This window comes from Poecilia reticulata, linkage group LG18 (genome assembly GCF_000633615.1).
Source record: "Poecilia reticulata strain Guanapo linkage group LG18, Guppy_female_1.0+MT, whole genome shotgun sequence".
Lineage (NCBI taxonomy): Eukaryota > Metazoa > Chordata > Actinopteri > Cyprinodontiformes > Poeciliidae > Poecilia > Poecilia reticulata.
The window spans coordinates 8,767,369-8,781,861 of NC_024348.1; the positions used below are offsets into that span (position 1 = coordinate 8,767,369).

The following is a 14,493-nucleotide window of genomic DNA, read 5'->3' on the forward strand; positions in this document are numbered from 1 at the left end:
TTTGTGCAGGTTTATCTAGCTTTTACACAACAACTTTCTCAAGTCTTTATGGAGCTTGCTTCATGTATTGGTGCATTCATGTTGGAACAGGAGGTTGTGCTCAGAGGCCTTTGTACAGTTTCTTTCAGAGGTTCTTGGTGCAACGCCACCACTGGGTGAGGTTACGAACCAGGTTGCTTTAAAGAGTTTGGTACATTTGACACATGTACACAAATGCAGCGAATGTTGCAATTTTGGTTCCCAATTAAACTGAGTCTACCAGAGTAAGATGTGTGAAAACGTCCAGTGAGGTTAATACATCCGATGCTTACGATTGAACCTGATGATAAAGGGCTTGGAAGTAGCTGCTTGCCAATGGAAACTCATTCTGCGAAGCTCTCTGTGGCCTGTTCTTGAAGTGATCTGAAGTTGGGAGGTTTGTAGTTACTGAATGCATAAATGGTGACCTCTGCTCACTGCCAGCCTCATCATGTACTGACCCTGCTCTGTAATTTTATATGATCTACCACTTTGTGGCTGAGTTTCTGTCTTTTCCAATCACTCTTAATGCCTCTAACTGTGGAATATTTAGTAGCAAGGAAATTTCACGACTGGAACCAACTCTTCCTCAGACGTTTGTAGAAGCCTTCCCCGTTCTGCTGGGTTTTTATACATGTGGCAATGAAACTTGGTAGAACACCTGAATTTAATGAGGGTGAGTGAACACTTTTGGCAGGGTTTTTTTTCCCCCCCAGAAATCCTAACCTTAATTTATGTGACTGTAAAACTTATTTTGTTTCTGCTGGAAATCCAAAGACACATTTGTCCTCTTCTCTTTAGCTTTCCATCCCTCAGGCCCCGTAAGAGATGGGGGAACGCATAATCCCAGCTGGGATTAACAAGGAGGCACGCTCAGTGGCAGAACTGATTTTCTACTGTTTTTGGTCTTTGTACAATATATACTGAATGTACACACTGAACTCCCATCATGCTTTTCTTCAACTATCCCCTTTGCCTCTCTGCAGACACTCATTCCATTAACCTCCTGTCCAGAGGAGCGTGTCGAGTTCAGCTAATTAAATGATTGCTCGGCCTCGCGGTGCCCTTTCCTCCTCGCGTCTGAGGCCTACATCGCACATCCCGTGTTCTGGTTCTTACTCAGACATTCCTGAGAGAAAGCAGGGAACGTCTCCTTTTCTGGAAGTTTTCTCATCAGACTAAGCAAGATGTTGAGGCCCTTCCTCTTCGTCTGCCCTCTCGTTTCAAGCTGTTGCCCAAGCAGGGGATTACCGTTGGTTGAGATGCTCAAGATTTTTCGCAAAAGGAGTGGGCTCCTGTAAGCCAGCAAGACGTCACAGTCGTTTGTCTCTGCAATCGCAGATCCCTGAGCTGATCCACCTCCTCCTGTGCTATGTGCTCGATATGTTCTGTATCCCGTCGTCTTTCAGAGCGAATGAAGGTTCGTTCAGACATGTTGAATACAGCTTAGAGAGGTGGCTTATCGAGGCGTCTTAAGAACCCGTAGTTGTGTTTGTGGATGGCAGTGGTTGTCTTTTCATCGGGCGTAATCATATATTTGTGCGTACTGCTCATTGGTGACTTTGTTGCAATGCATTCCTCTGCCACACCTGGCTGCAACACATGGAGTTTAAAGACTCATCTGTCAGCACAGCATCAAATGAATGATGGTAAAGCATCAGCGCTGAAACACGTCTTACAAGGTCCCCAGTTGCAAGTTGGATTCAGTCTCCGTTTTAGCGACTCATTTTGATCCACAAACTACTTTTGGAGGAGAACGCTTCTCAAAACGGGGTCTGTTTTTAACATTGCACTCTTGTGACCAACTTGTGAAAACCGAGAGTAACAAACCCTTTCTGTATCTTGTTTAACTGCCTCTCTTCCACCCTTCTCATACCTCTGCTCTCGCTGGTGACTGATATTTGTGTCTTACTAACGGTTGCTGATGAGCTGAAATGGTAGACTCTCCCGAAGCTTTATTTACCCGCCTTTAATACTGACCCGTCAGCTTGACTTATGAGACTGCCACATGGGCAGCATGTACGACGGTCCACTCTGACATCACATCCTCAGCCAGGTTCACACAGTGGAAGGAAGTTGGGTGCTCCAACTTCCTCCCACAGTCCAAAATAATGCCTGTTTTTGTTGTTGTGTTACTCTAAATTGCCTTTCTTTTAAACGTTTGCGGTGGCTCCTTACTTGGCTCAAAGAAAATAATAAATGTGTGAAGGTATACCATTTAGAAAGAGATTAACTCTTTTGCATCAAAATTGACCAAAGCTGAGCCATTTTCGTCACCTAAAGTTGGCGCAGAGCAAAGCTTAGATAGACAGACACTTACTGGCTGTGTTTCTGTTACAAATGTGCACAAAATTAAAATTTTGTCAAAAAAATAAACAACTTTGCAATGGCAAAATTGCCATTGCAAAAAAACAACAACAATTGTTTGCGTTCAATAAAAAAGGCAAGTAGAGTCACACGTGAATAAGTTTGTTCGTCTTCCCACCGCTTCCTGTTGTCTTCTTCGTCTTTTCCGCCAGTAGTAACATCCGGTTGTTACACAACTCGTGTGATGCAAAAAAAAGTGCTTCCATCGCAGTTCTGCAAAAATACACTAATCTTACTTCAATCTTACTTCAAACTTAAACACTTTGTTCCTACACACAGGACCCGACTTGCCTCAAAACAACCTCGGCTGACTTGTTCCTGTCGGTATGTCGTTTAAGGAGCGTGTTGCGTAACAGAGATGAGCTGACCTATACTCCCCTCTCCCATTCGGTCTTTTCGTAAAACACACAGAGAAGGCAAAATAAAAAGACTCGACTGCCCTACCTCTGTTGGGACAGCTTTTATATCTTAGCTCAGAGTCTTGCTAATGTGGACTCTGAGCTTATCTAAACTGTCCTGCAGCAGCTGCAGCAATACTTATCTTGATTCAAATTTAATGAGCCAAAGGTGAACCCTGGGGATTTCCTGCAAACAAACCCCGAGGATCAGGAATGCAAACATATTTTGCATTCCTCGTGCCAGACAACCAGAATGCTTCTTCCTCATGCCTTTGCAAGAGCAATTAGCTCTTTACAAACTGAGTCTTAGGATCTTGCTTTCGTCAGAGTAGGCGCATTAAAACTCGCAGCAGGCAACGACACCGCTTAATGTTGCAGTGATGGCTACAGTTGGCATTAGATAAAATAAATAATGCCAATTTTACAAGTTGATGTTTTGTTAGTTCACTGCAAACAAACCTCAGTCTGAAAGTAGCCAATAAAGACTCTAGGGAAAGCAATGCATTTTTCCACCAGCATGCTTTTATTGAAAAACCTGCATCTGGTTGCAGCTGCTGTGTTGGCAGTGGAAGAGTGTAGTTGGCTGTTGTACAGACCTCAGCGCCTGCCATAAAACCGCTTTCCTGCTGCGCTAAACCAAAGCTTCACCAAACGTTGTTAATGGCATGAATGCAACTCTGTAATTACCTAATATACATTCATTATCCGCAGTCCTATGCAGTAATGGTGCTGCATTCACTGACTGCTACCAGGAGATCCGGACTGAGTTTCTGTTTTATCAGATTGACTGTAGAGATAAACTCTAAACAGGATGAAAGACTAACCTGAAGGAAAAGTTGCTCCTATAAACAATGCACTTCTATCCAACAGTCTTCCCCTATTATTTTTTTTTCTTAAATGGCACATAAGTTACATTTTTATAAAATTTCAAAAACCTGCAGCTTTAACAGAGGTGTGTTAAGTTTTGAGAGCCGCTGAATTATTTTAGGGAAGCACTGGTTTCATATGCACTGTGACAATACTCACAGCATAACCTTGAATCAAAAATACCATCACATTTTAAATCGGACTTGCGCAAAAAAACCCAAAAAAACAATATGCATTAACATCATATAGCATGATCTAAGTGATTTCTACTACCGCTAAAAACCCCCAACATTTTGATTGTTACCACCTCAATTTAAATAATGTTAAATATAAATTTGATTATTTTTAATCGGATACCTAAGTTTCAGCAAAATAACAAAACAATCATGTTCAAAATGTTGGTGATATTATCTGGCCAGTTGAGAGTTTCACTGCATAAACGTGCTGGAGATCAATTTATGTCTTGTCTGAGCCTCTTTCTGATTCTGCCAGCCGTTGTAACGCCGCCGAAAAAAACATTTACTTTAAAGTCTGTATTAATAGTTGCTGTGTGATGAATAATGCTGCAATGAAAAATTACTGTCTGGAGAAAGAGGGGCTTGTGTGTGTGTGTGTGTGTGTGTGTGTGTGTGCGTGTGTGTGCGTGTGTGTGCGTGTGTGTGTGTGTGTGTGTGTGTGTGTGTGTGTGTGTGTGTGTGTGTGTGTGTGTGTGTGTGTGTGTAAGAGGAGGAGGAAATAGCAGAGGATCCTGAGAAATCTCAAGCTGGTGTGCTGGTGAAAAGAGGCCGCCTCAGCTCCCCACAGTCGCAGATCATCAAACCCACCGTATCCTGCTGTCTTAACTCCCCGCTGCCCCCCACGCACACTCCCTCCTCTCATATACGCTTACCCTGAATCAGGCTCCTCGTCCCAGATCAAGTTATAGCGAGGACGGAATCGGAGCTAAGCTCGGTCCCACGTAGAGATCTCCCTTTGTGGTCTGTGAAGAGCTGATTTAAAGTCTCTGTTTGTTTTCCGAGACCGGTTCTAATCCTCACTGCTGGGAAAACAGTGACACTCATGCTGTTGATTTACAGCCATCTGAAAATTATACAGCTCTCTTTGTAAATGGAAGCTCATTGGACGGTTTCAAAGTGTTTGGTTTTGTAAAAAGTGAAAAGCTGTAAAGTAGCTCGGAACAGCTTCAAATTTTCAGACTGAAATGTTTGCCTGTTGTTTTTCGGGAAACGGCTTGAGCTCTTCAGATTGGACTGAGAGCATTTACAAAAGAAAATCTCTTAGATTTTCAACTGGATGTAGGTACAGACTTTGACTGAGCCGTTTTAACACAACTACGCTTTGCTCTACACCATTTCAGCGAACCTCTGGCTGCCTGTTTAGGGTCACTGTCCTGCTAGAGATGAATCTCTACTCAGTGTTAAGTTTTCTTGAGATATTCCTCCAGTATTGTTCTGCATTTATCTCCATCCATTTTCCCCGCAACTGTTTTTTTTTCTTTCTCTAGCTTTCCATCACCAGTGACGTCTTATTGAAAACTCGTCTTCCTCGGTCTTCATGATTCTTTTTGTTCTTCAACAGACCCATGAAGTTGTCACAGAACAGCTGGATTTGCAAATGGACACTGCAAATCCAGTGTCCATCTGCACACTGACTTTTGCAGAATATTGACTGCGCTTTGCTTTTTTTTGTAGGGAACTCCAATTAAAGGGAGCAAAAATAATAATGAATGCCACACTTTTAGTTCTTGCATTATTTTCATTCCATTTAATGATTCTGCATGGATTTGGGTTGTTGTATCACTTAAAAACCCAACGAGATACAATGCAGGTTGTCAAAACAAGAAAAATTTTAATACTTTTTTAGGTGCCTCATTTTCTTTCTTTAATACATCGGTCCTTCTATTCTGTTTCTCCCGACATGGCTCCAGGATGGTGGATGTTTTATCTATTTTCGGACGCCAGCAGAGTTTTGCAGCAGTAGTTGGTTTAAATACGGTCGACAAAATGTCACGGGGGTCATGTCTGAGGAAGTCCCAGACCACAGAGTACTTTGTCTTCATTGTCTTCTCCTCCTGTCTCCTTCTCTTCAGCTCCTTGTAAGAACAAAGACAGGGGATTGTTAATGACATGCATATATCGTGCTAAGAAAAAAAAAAAAAAAACTCTTCAGGTGCAGCATTTCACTTTAAAGGAAGAGGCTGACAGCTAAATGCTTTTGTTATCAGATTCTTTTGAAGCCAAGCTGCTGCCCTCTCTGCGACAGCCCGCATGCGTTTGTGAGTTAAAGCAACTCAAACGGCTTTACTACTGCTCGCGTCGCGTCGCCGCGCTGCGTGTGTGCGTCTGTCTGAGCGCCGCTTCCGCCCGCTCGAGCGAGGGAGACCTCTGCCATTGTTGAGTTTTTTTTTTTTTCTTTTTACAAGCTGACAGCCGTGACTAAAAATAACCCAGTGCTTTCCAAATTTGTCATCTTTAAGGCTTCGCTGTTTTGTTTTGAAGCGTGCTTCTCCCCGGGAGAGCTCGAGGTCAGCGAGGGGCACTTCCTGTTCCTCTTTGTTGTGCTAACGGCAGTTCCTAAAACGTACTCAATCATACAAAAAATAAGTAGGGCACCTGGGAAGGAAAGGCCTGCGCTGTCGTCTTCTGGAGTCGCACAGCAGGCAGTCCAGCTGTGACTGACAGTTTTTCCTTCTGTCTTCTTGTTTTTCCCTGTGTGGGAAGATAAGTCAGATCATGAGAAATTATGCCACTGCAACAGCAGCCTATGGAGAGAAATGAAGCAAAATCTGTCAGTCCTGTAAATCCCACTTAAGAGTTAAACTTGGACTCACAATAGGATGTGCAGCTGTGTGCGTGCATCTCGGCCCTGGTTTGTAAACCCCCCACTCCCCCCAAAAAAAGTTCTGTGTCCCTTTATATAACCAAACAGCCTAATAGATATGCGCTCTGCTATGCAAACAGCAGACTATGTAAACTTCCCCAGATGATCTAGGCAAATACATTATGTAAGTTGTTCTCAGGTGCTTTTTGACTGCAAACAGACGCAGGCTTCTTTGACTAAGACTTTACTGAAAGGGTTTCTGACATCGTACGACTTTTTCGCTCTCTGTTTATGTTGAGAAGTGGTTTAGGGCGATAATGTGGTCGCCTCCTTCCTGTTTCTCAGAGGTTTGTTAAAGAGAAGGCTGGCGCTCGTCATTTCGGCCAACCAGGAAGTAACCCGTGATGTTTCCACAAGGTCCTCTGTATAGCATTACATTTACGTAAATCAGTTCTGATATGCTGCATCTGTCTTCACATGAACACGTGATCACAGCTTCATCTAAGCTCAGTCTTTTGCCCGTGCCAGTTCCTTCACCTGACATGATAAGCGCTCTTCAGACTGATGCTTTTCTGTTTAAAATGAATTTGATTGTGTTTTTTCCTCTAAATTAGGAACGAATGAACAAATAAAACAGCTGCTAACATTAGTTAACTCACCAAACCTTCAATATGTTGATGAAAATGCTGTTTCAGTTGGACGTTAAAATACTTTAGCATTTTGACCGTTGTCGCAAATTCACCTCGAACTTCCAGCAAAAATATGGGCTATTCAAATATTTGTTCGTAATGGCCGGCCACACTCCATGTACAACATGGCTTCTTCCTGGACTGACCTCCAAGTTGCACATGGACTGTTGTGAGAGGGAGGGACGTGGCAAGTTCTTCAGTCTGTTGTTCAAATGCAAAATGTATTTGCCACACTGTCAAACATTTACTCTTACATCACAAGTGGGGATTTAAGAGGGGGATTAAAACGAGCAAGGAGTGGCTCATATTATTTATCCTGTACGCTTGCACAAACAGAGTGTGTGTAATTGTTTGACTGCTGTTATTTAATGGCTGTGGGGATTATATACTTTTTGTCCTTTTCTAGGTGCAGAGCTGCCTAATAAAAACCAGCCCATCGTACTCCACTTTGCTTCGTACAGAAGGTGGCTGTTGAGAAATGATTTCTTCCTGTAGGGGTGGACTCTGACGTTTTATTTGGCCGTGACGTGTGTAACGCACCCGTTCGACGCCGCGAAGCATAGCGTGAATCGCCTGCGCTGTGAATAACCATCCTCCACCGCGGAAAGAGAAGCTGAGCCGAGCTTAACGACGCGACTGTTGACGTTAATTCAGTATTTGGAAAACTACAGGCTGACTGCAATTCTAAAACAGTCCAGAAAATCGAAGTTCACAACTTCTCCTTCTGATCGCTGATTGGCCCGATGGAAATTCTACCAGAGGAATCCAAGTAAATGGGAGAAAGCTCCGACTGTCTGCGAAGCGGGATTTTAATCAAGAGGAATTTCACAGGAAGTCAGTGTCCAGGCTATGTGCCAATATATTTTATGTGTGAACTTTTCACAACAGAAAAGATATTAATACAATTTTGCAATATTTGAAATGCATTGGGATCAGCACAGAGTTGTAATTAGAGAAAATATAAATTTTTGATTTTTGTGCATTATTCCTTTCCAATACACTCGATGTATGAATAAAAAACTGTAATAGACATATGTATTTTGCTGGACGTCATGACTGATGGTGCACTGCATCAGTCAGATCTACTCTGTCAGTGAGGCTAAAGGTGATGGTGCAGAAACCTCCAATGTTTATGAGTATAATCTGCAGAGTGTCAGGAAACGTTCTGGTGTAGAAATGGTTCTTGTGACTGTAGCACTGCGAAAGAAAAGCGAAAAGAAAATCAAACAATTGAAACAATTCCCAATATTTTCAGAAAACACACACCACATTATTGCCTGAATCTTTGAAGTTTCGTAATCTTACTCTAGTGCTCGGTTTTATTCTGTGCCCTGGAAGTAATTACCAAACATTAACTGTTTTAAAAGGCACAGTTGTTTTTTTTGTTGGTTTTTTTATTTTTACTGCTGCTCTTTAATTACTCTTGGTTTCTCTATCGCCCTTTCAGGCACTGACGTGAATTGTTCCTTTTCTTGTTGCCAACGTGAATTACAGACCCGAGTTAGGGCGTGTTGGGTGGTGGTGTGTTGGTTTTGCAGTTGCTCGTTTCTGTTTGAACTCTCGCCGGCGCAGGACACGGCTGTTCTTCTGGCTTGGACCGAGGCCAGAACATGACTGATTGACGGTTCCCATCTTTGAGGTGGAAAAACGTTTTTGTTCGGTTTGACTGATGTCTTTGAAATCGGAACAAATGCGGTGCGTGCATGTGTTTGCGCCTGAGCTGCAGTTTTCTGAGGATTTTCAAATACTTTGGTTTTGTGTGTGTGGGGACGATGAGACAATGTGGCTCCTTTCCAGTTCAGGGGTGGTCAAATAAAAACAAGACGGGGGGAACACTAAGGGACGCCGCAGGAATGACAACAACATTCAGCAGAGGTTTTACACAGGAGCCCTGAGCTGCTGTTTTAAAGAGAAATCTGCTTTGTGCTACATCTGCTTAATCTGTTGTACAATTAATAATTTAACAAGCTGTCAGGAATATGAGATTTTACTTGATCACTAACCATCATACTGCATTTTACGGCTAAAGTTTGTGGCTTACTTCGAATATTTGATTCTTAGACACCGAAATCATGATGCGACCTCGTTGGAATCCGCAAGCGCTTATAGAAATGTTGGAAATATCATAAATCATAAAAATACAGATGTTTCCTTCTCCCTAATGATGTCTAGTCTTTTTGTGCTTTGCGTAAGAAAAACTACTTCCAAAGGTTTTATTTTTAAGTTCCTCTGGACTATTGGTGATTTCAATAAAATGATTTCCTTTTACACAGATATGTTGTTTCACAGTAAAATTGCAGCCACTAGCTTAAAAAGTTATAAATTTTGCAGATCTAGAGTTACAGTTTTTCTAGTTTATTGAACCTCTTCCATACATGTGACCTATTGTCTACATGTTTTAGACAAGGGGTCTAAAACAGCTCTGGATAAACATTGTGAAAAAAAATATCAACAGTTCAATACAGAAAACATTGTATGGGGTAAATTATTTAAAATATCACTGTTAAAAATGCAATGTTGTGACGGTATAGGTGCTGTGAAAGCTGCGGTGGCAGCCCCTTGCTAATTGAAAAGTTTAGCCACACCTGTGCAAATAGCCGGTCCGGAGCTCTACCAGTGCAGCACATTATTCCTATTTATTTGATAGAATGTGAACTGAAGTCTTTTAAAGCGATTTATGTGCTGAAAATTCACATTTGTGTGTTTGGAGCTGCATTTCAAACCTTTTTAGATGAGGAAGATTTCATGCAACTGGAGCCTCGTTAGCTGGAAAAACAGTAAAGGCGAACAGCACTCAAATGCATCCGTGTTGCCGTATTAATTTCCCTCCCTTTGACATGACTGATGGCTTCGGTGCAGAGTGCATGTGACTTAGCTTGTTTTACTCTGTGGATGATACAAGTTATGTATTGTAACAGAAGCAGCAAAGGCTGACTACTCATTGTTGCAGAAACTACAACAAAACATTTGCTTTGTCCTCCGATAGGTCGAATATTTCGTTGCTTTGAATATATTCTGTTCTGATATCCGAAGTAGCTTCTCTGAAAACCCACAAAATCCTGAGTTTTAAAATGAAATCCTGCCTACATCTTTGAAAATAGTCGGGTATTTTATTGCGACTTAACTGTGTTCACTGATTAAATACCACTTCTTGTATTTTAGTCTTCCAGGATTGTCTTGAAATAATTAAAATGTGTCTAATTTAATTGTCATCGCGGCTTTCCCACTGCGACTCTTGAAAATGATCCCCGTTCGCTGGCGCGTCTGCGTTGCGCTGGGGGCCGTTTTCAATGAGTCACACAACAAATATCTCTTGTCTCTGGGAAATTGAAGCGAACCTCTTTTATTAGAATTTGTGTTTCACGTGTGGTACGTGGGACGACGATGAGCTGACGTGAAGCGTTTCTTCTCCCGTAGATCCGTGTCTCGTCGTGATGCCGCCGTGCGCGGGCGAGGCCGACCGCTTCAGCCTGGAGGCGCTGCGGCACATCCACAAGCAGCTGGACGACGACAACGACGGAGGGATAGAGGTCAACGAGAGCTTGGAGGTGAGCTTCGGGGCTCGGCGTTTAGCGTTTCAGAAACCGGGCGAACACGAACACACAGCAGGTCAATGGGGGAAGGGTGAGAGAGAGCCTGACGCTGTCGATTTTAGTTTTAACTTGATGTTTTTTTGAGCTACTGCTCCGGTTAGGAGTTTTATAAAAGCCCATTTCCGTCATGAAAGAAAAAAATAAAAGACCAACAGAAAGTCATAATTTCGACTTTCAAAGTCATAAGTTCGACTTTCATAATTATGACTTTGAATCTATTCATCTCAAGACATAACTCATTAAAATTGTGATGAGAATATCCGTTACGACTGTCATCCTGCCGTTTTATTTCATCACAATGTTGTGGCAACATTCAATCACTACAAGTGAAAGGACAAAAATATTATTAGCACAAATGATTGGCATCGTTTAATCATGACTCAGCCTCTGTATGAACTGGAAAGGGTGTCGCTACGCACGGCGGTGGCAGCATCATGTTGTGGATATGTTTTTCTTCGTGTAGTGGTGGTGCATTCCTCAATGTTTCTGGAATAATAATGAAACTTCACCTGAGATCAGCATCTAAAACAGTTGAAATTTGGACATATTTTATAATTGCAGGAGGGAAATGTTTCCAAAACTTAAAACATTCTCATATTACCCTCTAGAATCAGCCAGTTTCAACCCAATTAAAGGCAAACGGACTACACTTACAAACTGGACCATATCAGAAAAGCAACCCATTAAAATATTGTCCAAAATAATGCCAGAGGCTTCTTAATATATATAAAAAATGAATGAATGAATGAACGAGGTGGGAAATTTATGCAAATATCAACAATTTGCAACGATTCTCTTGTAAGAACAGAGTGAAGGGACCAAAATGCTTCAAGGTATATATATAGTGTTTTAAACAATGCATACATACTAAGAAACAGAAAGGAAAATCTTCTAAAGAGACAAAGTTCACAATCGTTGACCTCGCAGCTAAATGTCGGCAAAATTAAACGTCAGAGGTTTAAGAAAATAAATGCTTAACCTTAAAACTTTCACTTTTCTACACTTTTAATTACTGGTCTTACATTTTGTATATTCAGCTAGAGAATGTTTTCCTAAAGCTTTTTCATTTGCCCGATGGGGCTTTGTTGAAGCAGGATCTCTTGTCCGTCACAGGTCGACGCATGTAAATATTTAGTTGAGAGAGAGAGAGAGAGAGAGAGAGAGAGAGAGAGAGAGAGAGAGAGAGAGAGAGAGAGAGAGAGAGAGAGAGAGGTGGCCTGGCTGAAAGTCAAATGATTTTAATGCTTAGCAGTCAGTCATCAAAGGATGAGTCAGCATTCCTGTCATAGCGACACATCATGACAACACTGAGCAATGCTATGACGGATTTTATATTACGGCCGTGTAATGAGGAAAATGTGTCTTTCAATTTCGGCAGCTCCAAATAAACACAAGACTGGGATTGCTAAAAAAAAAACAAACAACTTAGCCACATTCACTCATTCATAACGTCAGTATTTCAGAGATGGTAGCGTTTGTGGTTTTTCGAATCAGATCCGCCATCTAAGACTAAACCCATAACAATGTTTCTGACCTCTCGCACCCCCAGCACAAAGCAGCTGGTTGGAGGTGTTTGGTTGACTGGAAGGGTAGATTGACGCACGAGAGCTCTCTGATCCGCCACCCTCCATTCCAGTCTCTTGCTAATAAATGTCTGACGACCGCTTTTTTTCCCCCCCCAGGAGTAATTTCAAGTGTTGAAGGAGTTCTGGTGTGAGAGATAGCTATACCCCGCTGCCCCGTCTGTGGCGCCTCGGTTAGTCGTTTGGGTCTTGTTTTAATGGATCCCTGTCCACATTAGGGCATGTGTGTGCCAGTGATGAGCTATAAACAGCCTGGTTTAACTTTTGTCTGCTATGATGGTAAATCCTGTTCGTTTCTTCCCAGTAGAAGACAGTCACCATTGAGTCTCTTCTTCCCAAATTATTATTTTCCTCTTTTTTGTTTGCTTTCTGAAGAGAGATATCTTTGTCAGTGGGAGATTGTGACTAAATTTCTTTGAATCTGACATATTTCCTTAGTTGCCGTAGACTCACTGCTGGCCACTTTATTAGACACACCTTACTAGTACGCGGTTCAGCCGTCTTTTGAGATCCGGTGGCCATTGGTGACGACGTACAAGGAGCCAGTTGGAGATGATCTAAGCGGTTTTACGGGGCGGATTAGTGGCCATCAAAAGACGGGTACACTGTGTTCAGAAAGGCACGAACGTGTTCAGCAACAGTCCCAATCCGTGACCGCCGGACAAGCTGTAGCTCTGCTTTTTTTAATGCTATTTCTGCTAAACTCTCAATCTATAATTGTAATGTTGCAGCTGGAGACTCGTTGGACCAGGCAACCTTTTTTTTTTTTTTTTTTCCCCCCCTTGCGATCTGTTAACTGTCTCGTGATTTCGTCGTCCCTTCAGGAACGACATTCTGCATACCTTGGTTGTAGCAAGAAGTTATTTCAGGTGCTGCTGCACATTTTCTTCAGACATCAATGCGACTCACTTATTTCTTTCACTCTTTTTGACAATTTCTTGTTATCCCGAACTATGAATGTGTGAGAGCCTGCTAGTATATGAGTTGCTTCTGAAATATTCAGACCAGTTCGTCTGGCTCTCACAGCAGAACTTTCACTAAACCAGTCTTCCCTGAACGAGTTTCGTGGCCTTGTGATTGGCTGAGAAGGCCATTAAGCAGATGTAGCTAATAAAGCGGCTGGTGAACATCTTTTTAACTGCATGTTAACCACTTTTGTTTATAGTTTATTGTTTATAGTTTTCCCGCGGAGGGACAATAAATTATGTTTCTGTTTACCTTTTGGGTAAGCTTTTGCTCTGTCGCCTCACTGCATGATGCTACCACCACCGTGCTTGACGGTGGATGCAGTGTTCTTAGCTTCTCTTTGACTTCAACAACTCAATCTATGTCTTGTCTGTCTATAAACTATTCTTCTGGAGGCATTTATTTAGGGCTGATACGATAAATCGTGATGAATCGATTAATTAAGTTACGGTCAACTAATTTAACAGTCGATTAAATGATTAACTGGAGAGAACAGACTCAAAAAAGGTCATATTCTGAAAAACAGAGCAGTAATTAAGTCAAAACTGTACAAAAAAATATATTTATGGCATTTCAGTAAAATACATTTTTTTTTAAATCAATTCCTTTATTTGTTCTCTTGCATCTTTTAGTGTATTTCTAATACTGTACACAAAGGCCTGAGCGGTTAAAAGAAAAATGAGCAGAATGTGCAACTTATCCGAATAATCAATTAATCGTCAGAAAACTGACAGATTAATCGGTAACTAAGATAATTCTTAGCTGCAGTCCTACATTTACTTAAACACAAGTCTTGCTCTAAGTCCAGAATTGTTCAGGACGTTTGTCCTTAAACTTGAAGTGATTTTGGTGATATTTTATCGTTTTGCCATAAACTGAACCTGCTTGCAGGCGGTTCTGCAGGCTGCACCTTTCTGCTCACTCCCAGGGGTTTTGGATGACGCCCGTGGGGTCTGTTGCTGAGCGCCGCCACCGGGGGGACGGCAGGTGCAAGTCCTCGCCTCTCGCTGCCGCGCCGCCCGACAGCCAAGTGGATGTTCAGCCGGATTGGGTTGCATCTCTTGAATTGCACGAACTCGAACCTCGTCACGGACCGCGGCGGTGGTGGTTTTGGTGCTTCTGTTGCAGACTTTTATTAGTTCTCGGCTGATTGTGCACAACGTCGCCGAGGGTCCGTTGGTGCGGAGGCGTA

General features: G+C 42.2%; 1 protein-coding gene and 1 long non-coding RNA gene across 5 annotated transcripts in view; one reads left to right on the forward strand and one right to left on the reverse strand.

Moving 5' to 3' along the window:
* The window catches only part of stim2b (stromal interaction molecule 2b), a 47,165-nt gene that overhangs the window by 14,707 nt on the left and 17,965 nt on the right, over positions 1-14,493 (forward strand). For all 4 annotated transcript variants that reach the window (XR_001777587.1, XM_008435478.2, XM_008435479.2 and 1 more), the window contains one exon: positions 10,577-10,707. Coding sequence is in view for 3 of the 4 variants with exons in the window: in XM_008435478.2 (XP_008433700.1) it covers positions 10,577-10,707 (131 nt within the window). In the remaining variant the exon portion in view is untranslated. The remainder of the gene's footprint in view (positions 1-10,576; positions 10,708-14,493) is intronic.
* Positions 5,357-6,832, reverse strand: LOC103480512 (uncharacterized). Its single transcript, XR_536108.2, has 3 exons — positions 6,481-6,832; positions 6,263-6,358; positions 5,357-5,742 (listed from the first exon to the last, which is right to left on the reverse strand). It is a non-coding gene; the product is annotated as an uncharacterized LOC103480512 (long non-coding RNA).